The following is a 26494-nucleotide window of genomic DNA, read 5'->3' as shown; positions in this document are numbered from 1 at the left end:
TAACCAAGTTAAACCATTTACTGTATGTTACTTACATTGCCTGCCTCTGATAATGAGATCACTGATTTGCAAGTATCTGACAATCTGAAATTTGAAAAGCATCTACAGGAACTAAATAAAAGAGTGGGGGAAACACAGCACTGTTAAAAGGAGTAAAGTTACAGCGTGTGTTTGTGCAAGAAGGTAGCTCTGGGAGCTGGTGAATTATGATGCATGGATTCTATTCTGCAGGCCCATTCGAGCAGTGAGGGTATGGACTGAGAGAGGAGGGTTATGACCTTATTTTATAGTTTATTTTAAAAACTCGTGTTCGTGGCGCAGTAGTTAGGATTGGTACCTCAGGTTCAATTCCTGGGTTGTTACCTCTTGGAGTCTGTTATTCTCCTCGTGTCTGTGTGGGTTTCCTCCCAGAGTCCAAAGACCTAGTGGTAGTTTAACAGGCGTCAGAGAAAACAGGCCCCGGTGTGTGCCTGCGTGCGTGGCTGCCCTGTCCTGTTCCTTGCACCCCAGGATAGGCTCCGTCTTGCACTGCAACCGTGTATTGCATGAAGCAGTTAATAAATGGATGGAGGTTTTTTATTCTGTGACAAGATACTTATGTCGTATCTCTTTCATAAAATGGCAGTGCACCTGGTACTAAAAGCATTTTCATTTTTCCTCCTAATTTGCCTTAATTTCCTCAGCTTTTCTTTTAATGGTCCATACCGTATGCTTTTAATTCACATTACATCCTTGCAAACGTAATTGAAAAACTTAAAAAAACTATTTAACAATGTAATTAGAGTTTCTTTGGTAAATATATCTTAAAACAGCAGGTCACAGCACAGCATGTCACAGCAAGGCACTCACAGTTTTGTTTACTGTTTTATTTTATTACACTATTTTCCTTAAAAATATTTGGCCAGAATAATTACATACTGTATAAAATTTACATCTAGTATGGAGTAGGCTGCAATTTCAAGGTCAGTCTTAATTTGTAAAATGTCGCTATGAGCAAGTATTCTACAGTCATTCAGATGCAGTTATTATTAATTGTATCAAATTTAATCACATTAGAAATTACTTAATTTAATTAGAAACAAAATGAAGAAATGGCCCAGTGGGTTTTCAGGCTATTGCCTGTTTTATATTTCTAATTTGTATGTCTTTCACTGAATTAATTATTCACATACTGATCACAGATTTTAATGGTAATTTCAACATTACTGCATGTTCATGCTTGATGTGTAAAGTGGTAGAAATCTCATAATACTGCATCACGGATCACACTAAAAATGTTAAACATTCTGCATTGGTTAACAATTGCCACTGAACAAGAGCCCATGTGAGTGTCATCTAAAAGTAAGTTACATTGTTTTTTGCAGTGTTGTAAGAACTCTTCAACTGAAATAAAAAAGAATATGAAATATTTCTTCATTGTCCTTTTTTGAAAGTGCACTGAATTTAAACACTCCAACAACCTGAGGTATCGTTGTTGATAAATAGTCACACAGTAAATCCTCAAACAAAAAAAAGTTCTTTAGTGGAATCACAGTTAGTTTTTTGGGGAAAAAGGACTGAATAAAAGAAACATAAATAGAAAAAAGTTATTTTCTCATTTATCCTCAATTAAAGAAGTAGAAACTGGCTGCTTTGGGTCCTTGAAGGAGCCCAAATATGTGATTACACAGGGATGTAGACTTAATTATCTTTTTAGTTTTCATTAGAACACATCTCTAATGTACAACACTTTTCGAGCACATTGATTTCTTTACGTTTAGCTCTTGCACACGTTTTAGATTTAAATATAAGGTGAACTCAGGTCAGATGCTGACAGGGTGTGTATTAAGAAAAGCTGTCTCGCACTGCCATTCCAGCCACCTTTGGGTGCAGTGATGTATCGCTATGCTAAAGTCACTCTTTGACCAGGTTTTGTGGTGGGTGGGCCTTGAGTCCTGCCTTCACAGGTGTTCCTAAAAGCATCATACCTGAAAGTACAAAGATTAACATCACGTAAGAGACAAAATCATTATACAGTATACGGTATCCTTATTTTCACTCCTTAGATTAAGTAACACTCGATTAAAGCAAATTTGACTCTATAGGGTCGTGTGGATTGTATTAACTCGTTATGTTTTATGGTATTCTCCTCTTCCCCCTTATAGGATTGGTCATTTATTATAAGCAACAAAAAAGAAACTGGGACGGAGGTGATAGGACATAAAGACAGTTCAACATTTTATCTCTTTTCCCTACACAAACTTCTCCTTTCAGGAAAAATAAGTCACCTGTGTCAGGTTAATCCGGAAAAAACATTCTTCAGTGCTTTTCGATGCACGTAGTGTATGTTACAGGTTTGTATACAAAAGTATATATTTTTATATTTATATTTATATTTTTGTATACAAAAGAAAAGCACAATATATGAAAAAAACTGAATTCTTCTAAATCACTTTTCAGTTTCTGAAAAACAGCAGAAACCTGTTTATTATCCGTCAGGACCCATTTAAGATGGCGGTCATTTCAACACAGAGTGCCAGGGGCAGGCGTCTCCCGAGATCAAACACAGGGGAGCGTCACTGAGCCAGTAACGGGGGACTCACAGCTCGTGGTACTTCTTCCAGTCCTGCTTGCCGACCGAGGCCCTGGTGCTGGCCAGCGCTCCCGTCAGGTGGGACTGGCAGATGAGCAAGGCTGCTTTGCTGGGTGCTGCCTGCGTGAGGAAGGACTCTTCCTGCAACCAGAGCAAGAAGCACAATGTGTGAGCAGTGGCAGCCTGCACATTTTACTCAAAACACTTGCAGAAAAGAAAACCCAGCACTTGTCCTCGAGCACCAGCACGTCACTGTATATGACAGTTCCCGTTAGCATGTCAAGCTTTAGACACATCCTGCTCAAAGCTCTTTCTGGACTGACTTATGGTCCCCCTGCTTGGGGAATGATTTTCCAGTGAGCTGGAACTGGACAAGGCAAGACTTCTCATAGCTGGTGTCATGGAAATATAACTATCAAGGAAGCCACAAGAGAGAGTTCACCTGAGTAAGGTCTTTATTTCAATATTGCAATATTGGGAGCCCTGCTGCCACTTCGCAAATTGCAACCAGAGACTCAATTTGTTACAAGCAGTACAGGGTTTTTATAAGACGTTGCGCTGTAAAAAAGCTCAGCGCTTTGTCCCTTCTAAAACTTCCCCTTTCCCTAAGAGAAAACAGGTTACATCGTAAAGCGAGAGAAGAAGCACCACTAGATTTGTTATTCAAAGCTTATCAGTTACTTTCAGCTTATCAGTTAATTCTAACGACCCAGACAGCATATATTGTTTTGGTACATTGTCTTCTAAAGTAACCTAAACAGTGTACTTTGTTGACGCACTGTTTTCTAAAATTCTGCACGTACTGTAGCGCAGCAATTACATCCTTGAAATATATTTTCTAAAAGCACCAATATATTTTTTGCAAAGCTCTCTACATTTTAAGAATCAATTTACTTATTTGATTTCCCTTTCAATTCCCTCCTTTTTATTCTTGAAAATGATTAAAAGTTAGATTCTTCATATGGACTCCCAGGAGGCTCCCATACTTTGGATTCTTGCGTTCTTATCAGAACATACTGATGCGCAAACATATTCATTACCATATTTCAAAGCACTGGAATAATATATGTTGTACAGCAACACAAAAACAGGAAGACAAGCATCACAGCTACTATAATCGGTGTTCGGAACTTAAAGAAAAACATTCCCCCTGGCCCAAACAGTGATTCTAACCAGGAGAGAAATAACATACAAACTAAACAAAAAAGGGCAGATGAAAAGGAAAAAAATGGAATTGGACTTGAGTTTTAAAAACAAGAGATATTCAGATGTTGTTGGCAGCTAATGGAGCCAAGGATCTCTTCCTGGACGAAGCCAGAGTATCAGCTTTAATATCATCAATTTCATAAATTTCCCTACGGGATTAATAAAGTATTATCTATCTATATCGCAGCTCGGGAGCTTGTTCCACACTCGCACAGCCCTTGACAAATCAAATGTTACCTCCTCTCTTCTTCCTTTTCAAACACTGTGTTGTGGTTATTTAATGATGCTCACTGGCAAGAAACGAGCCGATCGCCCCTTCCTTGTTTTGAAGCTTTTATTTCCGTTCTGAAACAAGCACAACAAAGTTAGATTACGACTCTTCACCACAGCGGGCTGTGCCCTGGTGCCTCACCATCATCCTGCTGCGGTAGTTGGCTTTGATGCTGCTGATCTCCGCTCGCAGGCGATCTAACTGCTCATGGCTCAGCTCCTGAAATCCCTCCTGCAGCGATGCCATGAACGCTGGGGTCTGGGAAGAGGCCATGTCCCTCAGCGAGGCTCCAGTGATATCGTGGGTCATCGAGTTTGGTCCCGACAGGCACTGTGAATTCTACAGCAGGGAAACAGCCATCAGTGTCGGAAAATACAGAATTATTTATAATTCCGTATTTTAATATAACGTCTCTTACGACGTACACTAGATGCGGAACTGCACTAGTTTATCTGAGAAAGCATAAATATAAAAATATATTTCCCAATTGAGAAATGTTGGCAAAAACTGGCAAGATCGTGCACCTACATTAATCTGATGTAAGTGTTACAAGTGTTTGAGTCTTTTTGCAAAATATTCCAATATTTCCTGTGAAACTATAAGACATTTTAGCACCTCAGGTTTAATTATTAAAAGAGCAGTGTACTGTACCATATATAATTAATATGTTCATTTTCACATTTTGCTTTATATTCTCTGCCAGGTTCTGTGTGATTTGCCATTCTGGTTTCTCAATAGAGCTATTGAGTTTCATAAGAATGACTCTTCACACCTGAATGACAGGGAGAGAGGTGAGAACATACTCAGTGTTAGTCCACAGCAGCTGCAGATCACAATATTTCACGAAAGAGCTTTGCCACTTTGAGCAGCACTCATTAGATTTCCCAGTGCACTCCCCTGGCATTCAGCCATGACATTATCTCTAAAGCTGCCGTTACAATATGAATTAATATAATATTAATCCGCACAGGAACAATTAACCAAAATCACACAGAACATGCGCAACAGGATACACAATATGTGTGAAATGGGACAACAGTAAAGCGCACAGGATATCAGTTCTTCCTTTAAAGATTTCTGTCATGTCTGAGGTGATTTACAGACTAAGCACACAGTTTGTGTCTATTCATCTCAACACAGGACACTGTAGAGATCAGTGACCGGCTCTGAGAGTATAGGGATCTCAACACAGGACACTGTGGAAGGTCTGACTGGCTCTGAGAGTATAGGGATCTCTACACAGGACACTGTAGAGATCAGTGACCGGCTCTGAGAGTATAGGGATCTCTACACAGGACACTGTAGAGATCAGTGACCGGCTCTGAGAGTATAGGGATCTCTACACAGGACACTGTGGAAGGTCTGACCGGCTCTGAGAGTATAGGGATCTCTACACAGGACACTGTGGAAGGTCTGACCGGCTCTGAGGGTATAGGGATCTCTACACAGGACACTGTGGAAGGTCTGACCGGCTCTGAGAGTATAGGGATCTCTATACACAGGACACAGTGGAAGGTCTGACCAGCTCTGAGGGTGTCGGGTTCCCCAGCTCGGACTCGTAGGAGCTGCCGAAGTAAAGGCGCCACATGTTGTGACGCGGGTCCTCAGGAAGCAGCTCGGAGGAGTCCAGCAGCACCATGGAGTGTTCAAGCCCGCCCTCCCCCTCGCCTGCTGAGTCGTCTGACCCGCTGCTGTGGTTCAGGAAGATCATGGAAGACAAGCTGACGTCGCTGTCCGAGCCAGACCCCACTTCCTGCCAGGACAACGCAACACAAAATGGTTCTTTATTGAACTCATCAGCGCCGAGATTCATGATAATTTTCACTAAAAGTGCAAGGCAATTCTTTGTTTCATGCCTTTCATTTCCCAGTTCTTAAGATAAGTTAACTGAATTAAATGTGTGTAAGTACAGAGTCATGCAAATTACAGTATCTTCTCAGAATTTTAAGATTTTAGCACAGGGTAGGGGGGGGCACATTTTTTCAAGATCTCCCACAACATTTGGCCCTATTCAAGTACAGAGCCATCTAAGTTGTCAGTTTACCTGCAGGGCTACTGGTGCACAGAATTTATTTACAAGTAAAGTTGACTTGCGAAGTTTTTTGCCAACACCAAATGAAATGGCGCCCTACACCAGTGCTAAATCTTGAATGCACCTACATGGAGAGAGCCGGCCCCCAGGTTGCTATGAATTGCCTCTAGTTGAGCGTTGTACAGCAGTGCCTTCAAGTCAGCCCCAGTGAAGGAGTCGGTGGCGGCTGCCATTTGGTCAAAGTCCACATCTCCCGCCAGCGGTACAGTCTGAGTAAGGGCCTTGAGAATCTCCAGTCGGGCCTCCTGTTGGGAACAGAACACCCCCGTGAGAGAAGCAGACCTCCAACAACGCCGCCGCTCGCTGCCCCACGTCACAGGAAATCACAGAACACACACCACCAAGCTATGCAATTAATCATGCCACACATAATGGCACGATTGCGCATCTTTAGAATTACTTCACGGAAAGCACTGCAGGAAATTTCTTGTTTCCTCCTTGCAGTGTTTCTGAATAAATCATTTTTTTCCCCTTAAGTCTTTTAAACGCATATGATCTTATGTGCAAATCACCCAGGTGATGATGATTGATGATATGATTTTTTTAATTCATTTTTCACCTTATTCCAGGAAGGAGTGTTTCTCTTTCGATTTCTGCATTTCTAATTGTTCTCTAATGGAGAAAGTCACAGGGCGTGATAGTCTACCTGATCAGGGGGAGGACAGTACAGAGACTTGTCCAGACGACCGGGTCTCAGAAGGGCCGGATCTATCAAGTCAGGACGACTGGTGGCAGCCAACACATACACCCCTAAGAGACATAAAGCAATTAACCTTAACTAGGGTAGAATTTAGAGAGAGCCGCAGTTCTTTCTTTTTGTTTGTTGGCCTGCAAAGGTGAAGGTTTTGCAGGAATGCAGTTAATCTCCTGAGCCCATCGGGCCTTGTGATGTACAGCACAGAGGACAGCCCTACCATCCAGCCTCTCCACGCCGTCCAGCTGAGTGAGCAGCTGGTTGACCACACGGTCGGTCACTCCCGTGCTGTCGTGCCCCCTGCGAGGAGCCAGGGAGTCAAACTCGTCAAAGAACAGGATGCAGGGCTTGGCAGCCTGGGCCCTGGATGAGAGAGTTACAGTAAACATCATTTCGTACACGATGGCACATATTCTATGGGAGATTCAAGCCACTCTGCCATGGGCTGACCTCCTCAGTCCCCAGTAATTCTTTCTCGTCACGGGCTTTTGACAGACAATGCACACATGCTTGAGAGAGCGGTACAGTTCAAAACGAACCTCTGAAACACGTCGCGCACGGCCAGCTCACTGGCTCCAATGTATTTGCTGAGGAGTTCAGGCCCCTGAAAAAGCGTAGCAAAGGAAAATGGTGTGAGCATTTTTGTTTATCATGGGTTAGCTGCTGTATCCACCATTTCTGGAAAGTCCAAATAGTATACTGTTCTTGTTACAAGTCACTCAGTGAGGATATTTACATTTTCAAACCAAGTCAGTGTGAAATATTTCTTTTAAACGTTTCTGCTTAAGATGACCTCTTACAGTTTTTTGTGGATTTGCAACGAGCATGTTGAGATGACAACAAACATCCATTGTTAGATTTACTGTGCTGCGGCCATCCCTGCAATGTTAGCTTACAAACCAGCCTTTCTGGCTTTCTGAAAGGAATTAGCGGAGGTAAACAGGTCTTACAAGTACAAAAATCTGTAAGACTGTATTTGTGGTACAAGTAAATAAGCCCACTTCAAAAAAATGCGACCACCTGTCAACTAACAGATGACATTAGTGGTGACCTAAAGTTCTTGGGAAAAAGCCATATTTTGGAAAGAGTTGGGGATAGGAAGCCTGCTGCACCTTGATGCTGATGAAGTTCATTCCGCTCTCCTTGGCAACAGCTCCTGCTAGCAAAGTCTTCCCTGTGCCCGGAGCTCCGTACAGCAGCACTCCAGAGCGCTGTCGGATGGGCAGACTTGCAAACAGGGCAGGATACTGGAACACAGGACAAAAACCACCATGAACCCCACAGGAAGAGAAGGTGGGGAAAAAGGGAGGGGAATTCAAAATTGATGTCGGAGCTCCATTCCAACCCTGGGCATTTTCTGGGTATTTTTGTTTTAATTGTGAATGCACAAAGCACTAAACAATAAATATCTATTAATTAGGTGATCATTACAGCAATTACCTAGAAAGTAACAACCGTCGTGTGTGAATTTTGTCCCAGTGTCGATTATGCAACGGTGCAAAAGCCAGGCAAAGGGGGTGAGACATGTTCCTGAGCCATCTTTACAGTCCACGTTAAACTGTGCCACTCTGGAGCGGATACTGATACTTGTATAGTCAGACACTATTCATTATAGACTGAAGCTGAGCAGAGGCTGGGGGCCTCAGCGCTGTTAAGCAACGGCCTACCTTTGCTGGAAGCTGAACGGTGTCCATCAGCACCTGCCGGACCTCCCTCAGGCCCCCGACGCGGTCCCAGCCTGCCTCGGGGGGGGCGTTCAGGCGGGAACTCAGGAGAGAGGGCGGGGTGAAGCTTCTGAGTGCCTGCTGGAAGTCAGAGGTGGCCAAAAACACCTCTGAGAAGAACAGACTCGTGCTGGGTGATTTAGGATTGGAAACACGGGGGGCATCCGGAGAGGATGCCATGCTGCATTCATTACTCTGTACCTGTGCAACCCTAAACCAGCACAGGTGGTGTGTAGAGCACATCTCTTAAGTGTCTGTTGAATTTACCTCAGATCGTTCCTTTTGATTTTGATTACAAATAAAGCTTTTTTTTTTTTGCTTACTCCTGACTCCCCCCACGTAGCCCTGGAGAGATGACCAGATCGCAGCCCAATAAATTGTAATTCAAGAAAAAACCAAACTACCTTTCAAATTAACCTGGAAAAACACACAAATAAGAATAATAAATGCCATCCTACATTATTTTGTGTTTTTTTTACATAAGAAAAGAATACGAACTGCTTGAATTGTATCCATCATTATTTGGCTCTATATTTCATTTAGCAGTAAATACATCTTCTATGTCTAAATCTGAAAGGGCTGTCAGTTAACATTCTCAGATGTGTCTGTACTCACCTCATTTAAATGTAACTATCCATCAAGTGAATTCATACAGAAATGTGATCAACATGTCAAATTTGAAGATCAAGCATGCTTCAGTGATATTTTATGGCAGTGAAAGGATCATGCCAATTATATTGAACTAGACATTTATTTAATGTACAAGCAATCCTTGACAGCTCTTCCTGGTGCATTGTGGGTAAAGCCCTTCCCGGTTGGCTACTATTGGAGAAGACTGAATGGAGTTTGCATGATGGTCTAAAGTGCGCTACGCAGTACCTGAAGCTGTGATTCTGTTGTGAAGAACACTGGCGTGAACTGCTCTTTCAACCAGCAGGGTGAAATCGCTCGCCAGGTAACCTTCAGTTTCCCTGGAAACTGACTCGAGATCAAGTACTCCCAGGCTATCTTCAGCAATGATGCTTTTGCTCTTAATTATTGCTCGAAGAATTTCACTTCTTTGGGCCTGCAAAACAACATAAGGACCAGAAACGTTTTGAATATTAACAAACATTTTCAATGGAATAACTTAATACATCAGTCAATGTCATAATACCACCCTTTTGCAAATAATCCCAATAAATATTTAAAAAAAGAATAAGCCTGGAGTGCTCTATTCATATGTCACTTCAATTTAAATTAAAACATCTTTCATCTTGTTCTAAAGTGCTTGAAAAACTACAATATTCCTTCAGCAAAGGACATTCTTTGTATTGCCCTTTCATGATACAATATTAAAATACTGACTCACACAGGCCCAGTTCTCTTTATAAAGAAATGAACAGTGTAAGAATAAAGGTAACTGTCAGGCTATATGAAGGGGGAGGCTCTAAGAGCTGTACTGTATCCCACTGATACAATATCCCACAGCGAAGCAGTACCTGGCTGGGGCGGGGAATCTCCTTGATGCACTGAAAGAAATGAGAGCCCTGCGCTGATGTCAATGAAGGGTGGAGGGTGTGCTCACTCTGGCTGGTAGCAATCAAGGCAATCAGACTGCCGTGTACAACAGCATCACTCACTAGATCCTTCAAGGCTGAAACAACAAAAGAGCACAAAAACCCCTGAGATGCAAAGATCTCTACATCAGTCATACTTCAAAATTTGTCCATTTTAAGTTTGTTATTGAAGTGTATCCATAGCATCCCTTATTAGAATTGTAAACTTAACTTCAAAGTAAATTTAACACCAATTTGTTTTGCTTTCCAAGGTTCTATTATGTCTAAATTGGCTCATATGTGATAACGGAGATGATCAAGACACAGATTCGGAACAACATGAATTATTTATTTTTATGACATAAAAACCAATAAATGTTATTTTAATAAAGCTGTACTTTTATAAATGATATGCAATATTTTAATAGGATAAAAGAGCAGCAAGATGTTAATCTATAGATTAACATCTATAGGTACTGAAACGTAACCCTGAACATTAGAACACAGTAAAGGCTACAAATGAGAAACAGCCATTCGGCCCATCCAGCCCACTAGGAGTTGTCACGATCCAAGGATCTCATCCGGACATCACATGAAAGAAGACAGCTGACACTCTCCCTCCCACAGCCCCACACCTGCCCCCCGAGAGCGCGAAGAGTACAGCCGATCGGTGCCCCTACCCTGGGCCAGCTGCTGGCTGCGGAGCGCCTCCGGGCCGTGCTCCTGCTCGGGGCCGGCCGCGGCCCCGGCCAGCTGCTCCAGGTCGTCCAGGAGCACCACAGAGGGCTGCCTCCACGCGGCTTCCTCAAACGCCTCCTCCAGCTTCTTTCGGACCGTCTCCCCTCTCTTCCCTGCAAACGCCACAAAGCGGGAACATGAGACGAACAGCCCGAATGGAACTAGTGGGCCAGCCGGACCCTAAAGGACCCTGGCAGATGTAGATGGGTCTCCCAGACTCGACCGGCACACTGCAGAGACAAGGGCAGGTCCAAGGTTTGCGTCTCTGCTCCATCGTCTTTTCCACTTATTCTTAAATATCTTCTGAAAGATATGAGTCAAGAGTGGCATGGTGGCTAGCACTGCTGCCTCCCAGCCCTGGGGCCCTGGGGTCAATTCCTGTGGTGCCCTCTGTGTGGCTTCAGGGTCCACCTGTGTTTGTGAAAGTTTCCTCCAGATACTTTGGTTCCCTCCCACAGTCTAGAAACACACTGGTAGGTTAACTGGCTTCAGAAACACTCCCCGTGGTGTGAGCGTGTGCATGACGGTGTCTGCCTGCCCTGTGATGGACTGGCGTCCTGTCCAGGGTGTACCCTGCCTTGTGCCTTGTGATGGACTGGCGTCCTGTCCAGGGTGTACCCTGCCTTGTGCCCTGTGATGGACTGGCGTCCTGTCCAGGGTGTACCCTGCCTTGTGCCTGTTGCTTGCTGGTATAGGCTCTGGCTCCCCAGTGACCCTGAACTGGGTAAAGTGGTTAGAAAATGGATGGAAGGAAGATATGAGACCAAAAGGATCTGGTAAGTCTTGCTGTGCCAGACGGACACTGAAGCCACTCCTATTACGAGGGAAAACCACAAAAGTCAAAATCAAAAAACATTGGACAAATGGGAAAAGATAGTTTGTAATTACTGAAGGCTTCATATTATGCACAAGGCAACTTCAATTTACTGGTGAATTAAAGAACAAAATAATACACAGAAAGAAATTACTGGCTTATGATTTATGAAGTCAGTAAAGTGAAACAATTTTAATGGTAACAAAAAACAAAATAATGACATTTACTCCAAATTCACAGTCCACTGCCAATGTTGCACAGCTTTATCTGGAAGGGGCCTTACTCTTACCTCTTAGTTTTTGACAGTCAATGACTTCCACATGAGCATCCAAGACATCAGCTGCTTTTCTGCAGAGAGCTGTGGCAAGAGCTGTCTTCCCACTGCCCTGCGTGGTTAGTCACAGCACAGTCAGAGATGATTTCCTAAGACAACCTTCCGTTAAAGAACCATATTAACTTTTCAGATCAAATATTACTTAATGCAACATGAAAAGGTAATAATAACTATGTACAATGGCATTCTACGCTTTTTCTAAAAAATCTGAAACACAGATTCATATTATATTGAAACACAATCATATTATATTGAAATAGTTTTTGTAGGTTTCAATACACCGAGTCAATACAGAAAAGTTTATGATACACAGAGGTGGCCAGATACTGCTACTCCTCACTCAGTGTGTTATTACCTTGAGTCCTGTGAGGAGAAGTGCTCCGTTCCTGAGCCCTGATACTACAGACAGCAGCTCCTGGGAGAGAGGCCGTCCCATCAGGCTCTGGGAGATGTGCTCAAAGGCAGAGTCAGCAATGTCTTCCACTCCTCTGCAGTGTGAAAGATGGACACATTGTCACAAGGTAAGCGTGTGGTTTATAACCCAGCTACTCTCGGCAATTAAACATTTAACTCCGTAATTTACAAAGTTTTGCCTATTAACAGTCATTTCTTGGGTGAAAAAGTGTTCCGGTTTCCGGGTTTTGTGGCTCAAGGGGTAAATGAAATGTAGGCTTGCCATGTCTCTTGAGAAAAAGACTTACCCCAGAGATTCTACTGGTGGGGCAAGAATCTGGCTGGGATCCTGTGCTCGCACAGATTCTGACCCAGCTGCCTGTGGATACCTTGATAGCTGCATACAAACACATTGGACTTGAGATCATCACAACTAGTGTACTGAAAGTGTACTGAAAGGCAAAATCCAATTAAGATCTGCATAAAAATAATACTGGACAATCATCTTAAAAGACTAAGTGAACTCCTTTCAACTCTATAGAAAACAGTTAAAAAGCTGGTTCCAATGGTAACTTTATTCTTTACAGTTTTTTGTTAATTTCTGGACCAAACGATAATTTTTGCGTTTACACGGCTCAATGGAACCCATCATGTTACATGAAAAACACAACTGAATTCACTTTCAAGTCAGAATACGTGAATTCAATCACTGGAAACTATCATTACCTTAAATGAGCACAGGACTCCCATCTATTAAGCAAACAATAATCAATAACCCACCTGTATGTCTGTTTTTTCCAGCAAACTGGTCGTCAACATGAAAACCTCATCTGATTCACCGTTTCCTGTCTTTTTGGATTCTGGCTTCATCACAGTCAAGGCAAACTCCATGTTTTCTGAGAAATTTTAAGTAGTAGACCTCAGCATTACAGTTGAAATTCTCAAATCAGAGCAAAGGCTAAGCAACATCATCCTGTGTATCCTGACCTAAAAGTAAGAAATGATCATCTGATAGGATCAAACCCACTTTAAAAGCCAAGGGACCTCTAGAACAGGTTTAGTTGGACATGATACCAGTTAATAGCTTATCCCATTCACTACTTTAAAACATCCTCCTCTTCCACTACGGCTCCGAATGAATGATCAGTAAAACACTTGCCTTCGTGGACTGGCAAGGCGACAAAGCTGGACCTCCCTGTGAGCCAAGGCAGCTCTTCATTATTCTGAGCTTGCAGCCAGTCCAGGAAAGCAGACTGGACATCCTGCTCCTTGACCTTCTGCGGCTGAGGAAAGGTAAAGATTAAACACTTCTGTCAGGTCTCTTAGTTTCAATATGGGCAACTGAGACATAAAAGCACCACAAGGCTGGAGCAATTTCTACACACAACAGACACAAACAAAGACAGGCACTTTCACTTAAGTGGGGGTTTCAGAAACAGAAGAGAAGCTGGGCTATACAATAACTAGACCAATGACTCCACTCAAGAAAAAAAAATACTCTAAAGAAACCCATGTGCTTTACACTTCTAGCAAAAATACCTTTAATCCTTTTAACTGGAGAGAGCTTTGCATTTTATCTCCTACAAAATCTACGGTTCAACTCACCAGTGATTGCAAGGGCTGCAATCGGACACAGGATGCTATTTCTGGGACTGAGTTTAATGGCTGTATTCTAACGGCTGTGCAGAAATCAATACCCAGTCTTCTTCTAATGGATTCTGAAATCTGTGGACAATAAGGATAATGAGACACACAGGCCGGGATTTGGAAAACAATACAAAGCAATATAGAAGGGTACTGAAACAAACAGTATATCAGTCATTTAACCACTGAATCAATGTGATATACAGTATTTGACATTTCCCATGCTTGTTCACCCAAAGACATTAAACTCCTTTTGAACCGCACTTAGAATCATTTACAGTGAGCGGCTTTGTTAGGATCCTAGTTCCATTTGTTCACAGAACACATTGGAATTCTTTATAGCATCTCCCCTGCTGCTAAAACAGTGAGGCAAATGGGCTATTAATGTATTTTTTAAATTAAATGTGTACAGTATATACTGTATCCTGCTATCCTACAGGTGAATCAACAAGATTCAAGGGAATCACTAGAGTCAAAAGCATCAACTACACACATTTAAAAACCTATTTTAAACCCTTTGTAAACATTCCTGTCACCAGCTCCAAATTGAATGCAGCCCTGTGGCTGTAATCGTACTGTATATCGACACTGTTGTGTCCAAGCAACGTGCTTTCCTACCCCTCGTTTACTCTTCCGGAGCAATCTGAGTGACGTACCTCGCTACAGTGTCTGAACCCACCAACTCCAGTAACGAGTCTGGAGCTCGAACCACTGAGCCGTGCTGCGGCCCCCCACTCACCCACACCCTCCCACCATACGGCATCCCTCTCCTGCTGCCGCAGCCCTGGGTGTCCGCCAGCTCCTCCACCCCATGGCATATGATCCTGACGGCCAGGGGCCCTGCGGCGCCCCCTCCGGACCCGAGCTGGTCTCCAGCGCCCCGAGCCTCGGGGCCCCTCTTCCTCTCGGGCTGGGACAGCGTCCTGTGCGGCTTTTCCCTTGGTTCCCTGGGGCGGTGCAGCCCGGACAGCCGGCCGTAGGTGACAGCGAACGGGGCCCCGCCGCGCGCCGCGCAGGGGTGGCGCCAGGGGAAGACGTGGGCTGCTCCGTGACCGGGGCTCTGCCGGCCGGCAGGGAAGGGGGCGCTCCTGCTCACTCTGAAAACAGAGTCCCCGAGGACGGGCGGCACCGAAGGGACAGCGGGAACCTCCCTCTGGGGGGCAGGGCTCCCGGCGAACATGGATCGGATCAGGCTCCGCAGATTGCGCCCCCCTCCGGGGGAGACGCACGGTGGCGCCCCGCGGTGGGTGCCCAACGCGTCTCTCCCCGGGGCGTTGTCTGGCCCGTGCGGACCCCGAGCCTGACTGGCATCTGCTTGCCAGTTCGGGGGGGCAGAAGGGCGCGCCGGGCTCTCCCCGTCTTGGCGCAGCTTGGGGGAGACGATCAGCTCGGTGAGCTGCTCCAGCCGGCCATACGGAGCAGCGGGCGTGAGGGCAGCTGGAGCCGAGCAGGAACAGGAAGATCAACGCGTTACAAACAGTCTGTCATTGTTTCTCGGGAGACAGATGCTGGACCACAATTGACATAACAATGACACATTTAAGGACTTAACACACAACATATGTGTGAACAATATTGTTGTTTTTTTTTGCTGGCTGGAGTTTGGAGGTTGTAATTGTATGAAGATTAATCATAGGTAAGAAGTCAATATCCAGCTTACACAAAACCACTATAGTAAGTCTAAACTTTGCCTCACACTAGGTTAACTACGTCATGGGAATACAACCGTAAATAACACTGACTGAAGTCAAACTTTCATGTTTTTTTCTAATGCAAGCCAGGGACTATTTCTAACAGCAAGCTCAATGGTCACTAAAACTAGCTTTAGTACACATCCAAGAAATCAGCAAAAGTGGCAAAAACATTAATTATTAAGTCTCCTACTAACATTGACAATGTCTTTTCCTCCTGCTTATGAATGAACACCTGATTCACGTATTTCAAAATTAAATACCTGGAGACCTGGAGCTGGGATTAGGCTCCCCTTAAACGTGTAATAAGTGTGTTTTACACACACAATAAAGTGACTCTTGCTGGCCTGTTTGTGTCTGTGTCTCCAATAATACATTTTAACAAAGGTAGGTAGGTTAGGTCCCCTTTTCAGGCCATAAAGGCCCATGGAGAAAGGGAGGCAGGGGCCACCATTCTTTTCAACCATCTGACACTGGAGGTGGAGGTGATGCGGTCAGCATCGCACTCCGGCCAGCCTGTTACCCCCAGAAGGATTAACCCCCGGTACTCATTTGGAAAGCAGGCTGAGTGGACCTGGGTGTCTTCAGGAAGGAATTAGAGCAAGCGAAATCACTTGCCCCTACCTGGGATTAATCCCAGGACCTTCCAGTCAGGAGCTAGACCTCACATTTCAACAAAACAAAAGCAAAATGAGTGCAACATCTTGCAGAGGAACACACGGGTCTCATGCCACTTAGGTCTTAAATCACCCGGCATAGCACCGAATACCTGCTACAGAACAATTGCGGATAGAGGGAAGAGTGCAAATTGCAAACCTATCCTGACGTAGATGACAGTGTGCTGGTCCACCCACACGGGAAACAGTCCGTTTGGATACACGACCCTTATCTGGTCAAGGAGGTGTCGCTCAAGTGCTGAGCTGTGAAGCTCCTGAAAGAAAAGTGACAGCCCGTCGTCAGCTCGTGTAATCTCAGTGGGACAATAACAAACCCGCGCCATTTTTATCACATTTAAGTGATGTCCATTCTCACTTCTGACAAACGCATGATTGGGTCAAAATGTGAATATTCAAGTTAATTTGTCATATACAGTAGATGAGAGCATTTGGTTTACATTAAAAAATTGCAGACTAAACACATACCAATATCTCCCAGTCATCAGATGACAGTGGTTCCACAAACACCTGCTGAATGGATAGGATCTGCCAGCAAGGTCTGAGAAATGCCTGGAAAATAATGTAATAAAACTTCACACATTCACATACAGTATAAAGAAACAGCACATATGTAATTATCACAATAATCGTCATCATAATGGTAACTTCCTTGTGATAAGAATGATGTTGTTAGGCAAACATAGAGTGAAGCTCAAGGGTTTGTCATGCAGTAGGTGGGTGTCTCTGTTTTGAGGTTGTCCTTTGCAGCCGTTTGTGTAAAATATGACACCAGAAATTCAGGAGCTGGAGAAGCTGTCCATGACATCCCTACCTGCTCTCCATCTTTGATTCCAAGCCTGGCACCCAAGTGCCTGTTGACCTCTACAACGCTCTCCCCCTGGAATGAAGACTGCAGGCATTTCGTCCAGCTGAGGTACACGGGTTGACAGCGGTCCCAGGAGAGCTCCAGGGCTTGGTTCTGATTGGAAACGCAAAAAGAAAACAGAAACAGAAACACCTCGCATCGCAATCACGCGGCCGAGGTCTCATCCTGTGGGGAGTCTATTAAAAGGGTCATCTCCAGCTCCTCACCGCGGAAAGGTTTCAAATGAATCAATCAATCAAGAAATCAGTTCTAGTACAAGACCGCTGAGTCCAAACGAGATGAAAATGAGAAACCCCCCTGCAAATACTGGACCGTGGCAGTCGGCTCTAAACCCTGCGCTGTATTTGAGTATCCGTCTCAGCTATGATTCAGACTCAAAGGTGTAAAGATCCACCTTATAAGCGAGTTTCGTATTAGACTGTATTTCGACATCTTTATTTATGCTAAGTCCTGACTACAAACAATACGCAAGCATTGGCAATTGGTTAGGTACATGGATATCACTAACACGACAACGTAAGGTCTCAGAGTACTACCTCTTGAAGGCGAAGCTGTGAAACTAAGCTCGAAGAGAGGTGCAGAAAACAGTTTTTAGCATTATTAAAAACTAATGTCACTGGCTGTATGCCATGGCTTCCCAGCATTGCTGCTGCAGAAATAGATATTACAAGATACTGTACAGCAGCGCTTCACCACCTGCAGAGAGGAGGGCAATGCGAGCGACTCGCTCTCCGGCTAGGAGCAGTTCAACAAAAATCGTCAAATTTGAATATTTTGTAGGTGCTGCTGCTGTTCGGTATTACAGCATCGAAGCTTTGCTGTGCACGAAGAGTATGTATTTCCCCCAGTACATCTCTGTGTAAATTAATTATTTGATATTAATTGTCTGTCACCCTAAACGTAAATGAAACATTCTTTTTTTAAATCTTATTGCAACGCGCATTGAGATTATGCACCAGTCCCCTAAGTATCAAAACAGGAACTCGGTTTTATTTTTCATTGGTTTAAAGCTGACAGACTACAGCCTATGGTACTGTACAATGATACGGGGGCAATCAGCGCCAGAAACCTTCCCGATTGGTCACGCTCGATTAGCTCTGTGTAGGCTGTTTCTGCCTTGACAGAACAAGATGGCTGCCTCCAGTTGGAGCATCCCGGAGATTTTAAAACACCACCAACAAACAGACGTTTGTTATACAAGAGCTAAATACAGGGAAGGGAGGAGGCTTAAGGCTGTCAAGGTTAGCTTTTTCCCCCTGTGTTTGTCTTTACCGAAACGATTGTTTCTGTACGTAGCCTGCTATATCAATTACTGTGTTCTGCTGGGCTCAAGCTGTCAGACAAGAAACATCTTTAAACTCTTTCAGATTAGAAACTTGCTTTTAATGCGGGTTTACGAAGTCCAGCACGACCACAGTATATTTAACCCAGCAGAGCTCTATTGGAGCAGTCTAAGAAGACTGACTCTTATTTATTGACGGTGACAAAGTCAAAAGCAGCTTTAGGAAGTGTAATATGTGCAATTCCTTTTGTTTAGGTTTATACTATCAACTTGGAGTCCCGCTGCTTGTTGGTCCAGGGGGTGCCTGCGTTGGGGGTGATGTCTGAGCTGGTTCAGCTTTTTGCTCTGTATGGAGTGATTGAAGAATACCGTGTGTTAGACGAATATCCGTCAGAACAATTCACAGAAGTGTACTTGATAAAGTTCCAGAAACTACAAAGTGCAAGGTAACAGTTCTGGTATTTTCATTTATAATACCACTTCACACCAGTAAGGTAACAGTGGTCTTCCTAGCATTTGGATCGAATTCACATTTGTGTTTCTTGTTCTGTTTGCTGTTTGTGTGTGTTTTTTTTGCTAACTGCTTGTTTGTGATGAACTGAAGGACAAAACGTTATGCCAGCAAGGCATACAGCCTACTCGACAATAAAATCTGGATTTCTTTAAGCACATTAATTCGAGTTAATTTCACCTGTTAATTGTGAAAGTGCAGAATATTCAGTGAATATACTGTGACTGTGTGATTTTAGTAAATATCCCTTTATTTTTAATACAACACCAAAGAAATAATTGCATTTTAAAATGTTGATAAAACGAAAAATCATCAGTGTCCCACAACTATTTAAAATATTTTACCCAATACAGAGTAGCCAAACGAAAACTGGATGAGAGGAGTTTTTTTGGTGGACTTCTACATGTGTGCTATGCTCCAGAGTATGAAACGGTGCAGGACACCAGGGAAAAATTGCAGGACAGGAGGAGGTATATTGCAAGAGTAACACGGAATAAAGGTGAGCTTTTTAAAATAAAAATCAAATGTTGAGTCAAATGAATCAAATGTTGATTCATGCTTTAGTCAGAATAGTCCTAAAAGTTCAGAAGACCTTCCCATTTAAAGCTGGGGGCCCATATTTGTTCCACTCTTTAAGTGTAGTTGATCACTTACACGAATTTAAAAGCTTTGTAAGGAGGTCTTATGTAATAGTTATGAATATACAAAGACAAAATCGATATTTGTTTTTTTTGTTTACCAGACCTTGTGGATTTAATGTGCATATCCTGAAATACTACGAGTGTTCTGGAAGTCAGGCTTCTTATTTCCTTCCAGGAGGAGACCATGATAATACAGAGAAGAAAGTGGAGAAGCCTAGTACATCTGAGGAAGCTGCATGTGAACAACAGCAAGCAGAGGAAACTGGTGATGATGGTGAAAAAGTCGAGAGCTGGAATGATTATTATGGCTATCCCATGCTGCCTCCTCCTCCTCAGGAAGACATCCCTGGGCATCAGTCGTTTGGGGAACAGACATATTTTAGCTTTAAGGGACTTCCGGAAGTGGGTTCTTCATCTGAAAGGTTCAGAGTGGTGCCCAGGAATCGTTCAGCTGATCACAGTAAGAATTCCTTGGGGGATCCCTTAGGGTCTGTTCGTAAAGATAAGCGAGTTCACAAGGACCAGAAAGATCCTGTTGCTGTAGTTAAAAGCAGTACTGCAAGATTCATACCAAGAACCACACATTTACAAGAAAGGAAAAGAAAAATGGAACAGGCTGGGGAACTCTCTCTTTTGGGAATTAACAGAACAAATGAGACAATCATTGGACCAAAACTACCAGAAACACCCAAAGTGGATATGGGAGATGATTCCCTAAACACTTCAGTCGACTTAATCAGATCAAAAATAATTAAGGTGAGTTGCAGATTTTAAGTTCTTTATAAGACCTTCACTGTCTTAGCATTTCATTTCTGTTATGTGTGTTTGGCATTATTCTCCATTTCTGCTGTTGTTCAGTAGGCCAGTAGAGCTGTTAAAAACACAAGCCATCAGAAACCTCACACATTACAGTACTTGTAAGATATTTGGAAAGGCTTTGCACAGTAGTGTAGTGTTACAAAACCAACAAGCATATGTGTGAGAAGAACTGCCCAGCTGGATTCCATGTGCATAACTTCCAATAATAGGACTATCAGATCTGAAATGTTTCTAATTCGTCTCTTTTAGTCCACATATAGATTTCCAAATAAACTGGTGCTCAGATGTGCACCTGTGTTTGTACATAATCCATTATGAGCCACTCATGCCTTTTTTTTCTATCGCCACCTTTCCATCTCTCCGAAGACTATTCAGTAGGAGACATATTCTGCCTCGAGGCACTGTGGAGTTATAACAATATAGGAAAACTGTGTTGGGGCATTTTACCATATTTGTTTTTTCTTTTGCAACCAGATCTCTTCGGTTCCAGAGTCAAAGCCAGGAGAGCAGCAGCCAATTGCCCCAAAACCACGCAGGAGGATTTAATTGTGCTCTTTACACTGGGAAACGCTCTGCTCGAGAGCAAGGAGCTGTGTGAATGAGGATGAGACATAACACATTGATTTCCGAGTGGCTCCAGAAGGTCTTCAGCATTCCAAAACGGTCATTCTCGGACATTAACTAGAATAATAAGAAGCCCATGAAATCACTTTGATTAAATTAATATTGATATTTGAAAGGTGCTGAAGAAACCTCCTTGCTGAACAGAAGTAGGAGGAACAATCCAGATAAGCATTAGAACTAATACAGTCTGGCGTTAGTGTTTTGACCTTAAAAGGCATAACAAACAAACAATGTTTTGGCTGTAAAATGCAAAAAATCCCACAACATTTTAGCTGTGAAGCCTTCTTCAGGCACACATTTGAAGACGATTACAACTGAAACACTACACTACAACACCCTCAAAGAAAAGTGATTATGAACTGGCTTTTCATAAGGACAGGATTAAGCTTGTTTGCAATACATCCAAATAAAAGTTTATTTCTTACAAAGGTAGTCAATTCTAGATTATATAATATTATTTAAGTCTCAGTAGTATTGTGGAACACCTGCTGTTCAAATGCCAGTATACTCTGTAATACAAAGAGAAAAAAAGATAAATTTGTTTTGAATTACACATGATAAGTATTAATCTTTGAGATATTATAAAAATGTTCCAATATAATTGTCTACCGTACAAAAGCAAATTTACATTTTTAAAATAAAAGCATTTCTAAGTATATTTTGTAATGTTTAACATAAACACACCAATTACACAAATTCTTAAATCTGTGAGATTTGCCACATTAGAACATATTTGAACTAAATTTGTGATGTGTATTTACCATTAAATGTAGTTAAATCTTATCATGATGTAACGTTACATCTCTTGTAAGCAGTAAAATCTGGCTATTCTCTCTGTGTTCATGTGCTCCATCAGTCAGTGTAAAGCTCTCTTTTAATTGGATACCTTTGTATCAGGAAGGCACATTCCAAAGGCTTCAAGTAAAAGATTTTCATCCCGCACTGCTTTCTCAAAATCTGTGTATGAAAGTCTGCTGTCGTGGTCATGGTCCTGTAAATAATAATAAAGGTTTATTTTTGTATTACGAGTATAAAGTATTTGTATTTGTATCCTAATAATGTTCGACTTTTTTCTGTCTTTGCATTATTTTTATTGAGAAAATGTAATGGTACCATGTTCAGAATAATTTGATAGAGTATTTTTACTTCACTTGGATTACTTACCATAAATGTTGAACCTGATTTGGTAGTTAGCCACACTTTAAAAACAATCTATTTTTTAAATAATAGCTGGCTTGCACTACAGGATGAACTACTTCTTTCAAGTGTCAGTACAGACAATATTAAATGCATTAATATTGGGTATATATGTAGATATAGTTGTAAGATATAACTTGAAGTGTAATATAAGTGAAATATTCCTGATAACATGTTTATGTGTGTTTTTACAGAATGTTGATATAATATGTACTAGAAATAAACTGAAGTATTACAAGTCTGTACATCTCAAATACTGTGTGCTTGAAGGTACTCTTTGTACAGATGTGTAAACTGAGCAAACTTTCAAAGGTTACATTTTTGATTAGTATTACTGAAATACAAACTCAGTTAGAGTATAGGGGGAACTTCCAAACCTAAGACCAGTCTTAAACAAGGTTTCAGCTCAAGACACCAAACAGGAATAGTCTCACCATCTTTTTCAGTGTGATCTCTACCAAGTCTTTGATCCCCTCATCTGGGTCTTCTTCTGTGGGTTGTTTTATTAGGCTGTTTTTCAGCATGTGGAACATCTCTTCTCGAGAAATATATCCATCCCCATTCAGGTCATAGACATCAAAACAATCTAAATCCATTAAAAAATGAAAAAGCCTAAGCATGATTCATTATAGAACAAGTCAACACGTATCTAGTATTTATACAAAGAGAGGCTTCCAAACTGGAAGGCAGAATCCATCCAGAATGTAGGATGAGCCCTGCTTTCAAGTTTGGAGACTTGGGAGAGAGTGTGCGATTGGAGACAGTCTGCACACAGTGCTGAATTGCAGACAAGATCAGGTTGTGTGGGAAGGATGTGTTATTCTCTCTTAACCACAGAATTCCCTTTGCTGAATAGCAATCTGGAGCAAGAAGCTGCCTGTCTGTGTGTCTTTGGTCCCATGAGTTAATGGAGAGAGAAACAGCGGGCATTAAAAATGGAAGAAATATGACCAAGGATTCTCATATGTATACTTAAATGTACAGAGCAAACTGCATTGAATTGCATTTTAAAATCAGGAACGAGGCACTTCTTTAGTCAAAGCGTTGTGGGAGTATGGAACCGGTTACTCAGCCTTATTGTTGAGACCGATACCCTGATGTCTTCCAAGAAATAGCTGGATGAGATCCTTGGACCAGTTAACTACTAACCACCAAATGGGCTGGATGACTGAATGATCTCTTGATTGTAACTTGGAAAGCACTGAGACTACAGCATCATGTTAATCTGGCTGTCACGATAAGCAATGTTATCATTTATAAAAAAAAAACATTTGGGGCGAATGAACATACTCTTATTTTCCCTACCATACTTTCACCCCTGGGTTCTGGTAGGAGGTGTCGCAGTATCAGAACACTGACCAATAGATTCAAAAACGGTTTCTTCCCCCAAGCTGTCCGCATCATAAACAGCTCAAATTAGCACCTGCATTTCAAGCTACTGCACTGTTTTTGCACTATGTTCTGTCTTGGCTGTATTATAACGTCTATTGTCTAGTTGATTGTCCATGTCTGTTTGTCATTTGTGCCTATTTTTTTTTTATTTCTCTACTGTTACTGGGTACATCTGAACAAGTAAGCATTCCAATACTTGATTCAAGATTCTTGAATCTTGAAATATATTCTATTCAGAATCAACATGGAGGCTATCTTAAAAGTATAGGTGAACAGACAACATACTCGCATACATTTTATCTTTTCATCCAAGGTCCCACGCAGAAACACAGACAGTCCCTCCACCCATTCTTTTATGCTGATGTAACTGTCGTTGTCCTTGTCAAAGGCACGAAAGACTAAATTCAAAATTAAAAACAATTTTCACATTGTAAGCGAAACATGCTGAACACCATAGAAAATGTTGACTTTGACCTATCTAATTCTTTCTAAAAGTAACCCATCTGTTAAAATGTTAATACAGAATGTTAAGCCATTTTTGGAAAAAAAAAAAACAGACTCTCATACACCCATCTACAGACGATGCAGATATTGAAAACCTTAAAGATCATTTTGTACTGTTGCCTGAGAAATGGGCTCTCAACAGAGATTTTCTTCCTTAGTACATGTATGTCATCTACGAATTTATTTTTACAATAAAAAAAAAAAAACAAACCACAAGAGCATCCTCTTTTGCTAATAACTATTGGAGGGGGGAAAAAAAGGATGGTTTTAAAAAATATTCTTACGGTAAACCTCTTTCATGTGTGCGACCAGCAGCTGGAAGCTCACCTCTGTCCATAATCATGTCGTCCGTCATTCCAAATGTGTTGTGCAGCACGTTCCTGAAGCGTCCCCGGTCCAGGCCACTTCCTGCCCGCCTGTCGCTCTGCTCCCCCAGCAGCGCGTTGAACAGCGTGATCAAACTTTCTGTCTCGTTCCTGTCGACTGGGCGCAGCATGTTGGAAGACAAGACAGATCGGCTCTAGCCCATGATGATGGATTTGTATAGTAATACAGCTTATTGTACATGATGAAAATAGAAGCATCCCCATATCAGACAAAATTCAATGCGAGTTATTGTGCTGTTTAGACAGTGATATATTACAAAACATTGCAGAAGCTTGAAAGAAAAAGGAAAATTGAGAAGGGATGATGATTTGAACTCCTACTTCTATGTATGAGTTATTTGAAGACTTCACATTGGTAATTCCCAATGGAATTTATCACTTTGGTAAATAAGAATTAGCTGAAGAAAAAAATTCTGATGGACCCACTTTTCAATCAATCACTAATTAATTTGTAAAGTTCCACTGAAGGCATTATTATAAGCAGGAAATAATCCATCCATCCTTTTCTAACCACTATTTGAGGGCAGTGGCTCTGTGGCTAAGGATCTGTGCCTGTGGCTGGAAGGTTGCCAGTTCAAATCCTGTGGCTGGCAGAGGAATCCTACTCTGTTGCTCAGGGGGAAAGGCCCTTAACCCCAACTGCTCCAGGGTTGCTTTATAAATGGCTGACCCTGCGCTCTGACCCCAAGCTTCTCTCTCCCCGCCTGTGTGTCTCATGGAGAGCAAGTTGGGGTATATGAAAAGACAAATTCCAAATACAAGAAATTGTATATTGGTAATAAAGTGATCTTATCTTATTTCCAATTCAGGGTCACGGGAGAGCCGGAGCCTATTGTTGCAAGCAACGGGCACAAGGCAGGCGACGCCCTGGTCAGGACGCCAGTCCATCGCAAGGCATGCACACACACACACACTAGGGTAAGTTTTCCCAGAAGCCAATTCACTTACCAGTATGTCTTTGGACTGTGGAAGGAAACCCACAAAAACACACTAACTCCTCGAAAATAGCACCCCAGCTCCGGCATTGAACCTGCGACATAACACTAACCACTGTGCCACCCTCATCAGGGAATAATTACAGTTGTTATACGGCCGACGCTTTTAACCTTTTAATCTGTATTTGTATCAGTTTTAACAGTTCGGTATTTTTAGTGGGGAAATTGAACTTCAATTTGAAGTGAGGATCAACAGCCGTGTCTCGTCTGGCACTGGAACCCACGATCGATCTTGTTAATTACAAGTTCAAACGCCTGACTTCTGGTCCCATGATGTAAAGTACACATGAAGTTTGAGTCGAATAAGACGTTATGAATCATTCGTGTTCTCCTCTTACATATAAAAACATACAAGCTCCGCTGGTTGAGCTTCTGGGAAAGTTTATCTAGACTAACTCTGAGGTTAATTAACTTTCTCCATCGCCGTTCACGTTTAAAATGGATACTGCAAACTGGCTATTCAACAGAAAATCTAAGGCATATTTATGAAAGTCGCTCTTCTTGTCATAATCAAAGAGCACGTTACTCACGGAAACAAGGTGCAATTCACGAAATAGTATCTATTTCTTTCAATATCAAAGAGATACACAGCACTTCCTTAGAGCTGAGTTCAATGGCACACGAACAAGGTACTGCGTGTACTGTACTTACAGTGTTTCACTTGTCTAGACAGGGATTCTGCAAGTTTTTGTATATTTTTTCTGTTCATCGCCGACATTTCCGACATTTTCGCGATTTTTTTCCCCCGATTTCGACGTCTTTAACAAGAAAAGTAGGACGGTAGAAAACACAGACCTGGCGTCAACCCTAGTCCTGTTGGGACGGCTGTTGCTATGGAAACGCCAATCCGCTTTGAGAACGAGCCGTCGGTGCGCAGCGGAGCTCCTGCC

General features: G+C 42.4%; 3 protein-coding genes across 5 annotated transcripts; 1 reads left to right on the top strand and 2 right to left on the bottom strand.

Moving 5' to 3' along the window:
* Positions 1 to 848: 848 nt before the first annotated feature.
* pex1 (peroxisomal biogenesis factor 1) lies at positions 849 to 18244 on the bottom strand. Its single transcript, XM_015358099.2, has 24 exons — positions 17790 to 18244; positions 17200 to 17346; positions 16854 to 16937; positions 16528 to 16642; positions 14760 to 15457; positions 13982 to 14101; positions 13536 to 13659; positions 13157 to 13272; positions 12685 to 12773; positions 12339 to 12471; positions 11939 to 12035; positions 10778 to 10948; positions 10041 to 10195; positions 9439 to 9625; positions 8503 to 8669; positions 7948 to 8082; positions 7375 to 7439; positions 7056 to 7198; positions 6788 to 6891; positions 6210 to 6386; positions 5572 to 5802; positions 4191 to 4388; positions 2583 to 2713; positions 849 to 1967 (listed from the first exon to the last, which is right to left on the bottom strand). The coding sequence occupies exons 1-24, from the start codon at positions 17895 to 17897 to the stop codon at positions 1883 to 1885; spliced, it is 3780 nt and encodes a 1259-aa protein (XP_015213585.2). The 5' UTR covers positions 17898 to 18244; the 3' UTR covers positions 849 to 1882.
* An 80-nt stretch (positions 18245 to 18324) lies between these two features.
* On the top strand, positions 18325 to 22152 carry rbm48 (RNA binding motif protein 48). The gene is made up of 5 exons (XM_015358101.2): positions 18325 to 18494; positions 18791 to 18981; positions 19400 to 19545; positions 19863 to 20443; positions 20981 to 22152. Exons 1-5 carry the CDS (start codon positions 18384 to 18386, stop codon positions 21050 to 21052), a joined length of 1101 nt encoding a protein of 366 aa, XP_015213587.2. The 5' UTR covers positions 18325 to 18383; the 3' UTR covers positions 21053 to 22152.
* Positions 21518 to 26393, bottom strand: clxn (calaxin). 3 transcript variants are annotated; one of them, XM_006636158.3, is made up of 6 exons: positions 26256 to 26393; positions 24551 to 24706; positions 24013 to 24117; positions 22762 to 22913; positions 22017 to 22121; positions 21518 to 21639 (listed from the first exon to the last, which is right to left on the bottom strand). In XM_006636158.3, exons 1-6 carry the CDS (start codon positions 26329 to 26331, stop codon positions 21589 to 21591), a joined length of 645 nt encoding a protein of 214 aa, XP_006636221.2. In that variant the 5' UTR covers positions 26332 to 26393; the 3' UTR covers positions 21518 to 21588. The 3 variants fall into 3 exon arrangements, with proteins under 3 accessions (XP_006636221.2, XP_015213588.2, XP_015213589.2); XM_015358102.2 differs by having other exon boundaries at positions 22786 to 22913; XM_015358103.2 differs by lacking the exon at positions 24013 to 24117.
* Between the last annotated feature and the right edge of the window lie 101 nt (positions 26394 to 26494).

Source organism: Lepisosteus oculatus, chromosome 10, assembly GCF_040954835.1.
Source record: "Lepisosteus oculatus isolate fLepOcu1 chromosome 10, fLepOcu1.hap2, whole genome shotgun sequence".
NCBI classification, from domain to species: domain Eukaryota; kingdom Metazoa; phylum Chordata; class Actinopteri; order Semionotiformes; family Lepisosteidae; genus Lepisosteus; species Lepisosteus oculatus.
This window is presented reverse-complemented; position numbering and strand designations above follow the sequence as displayed.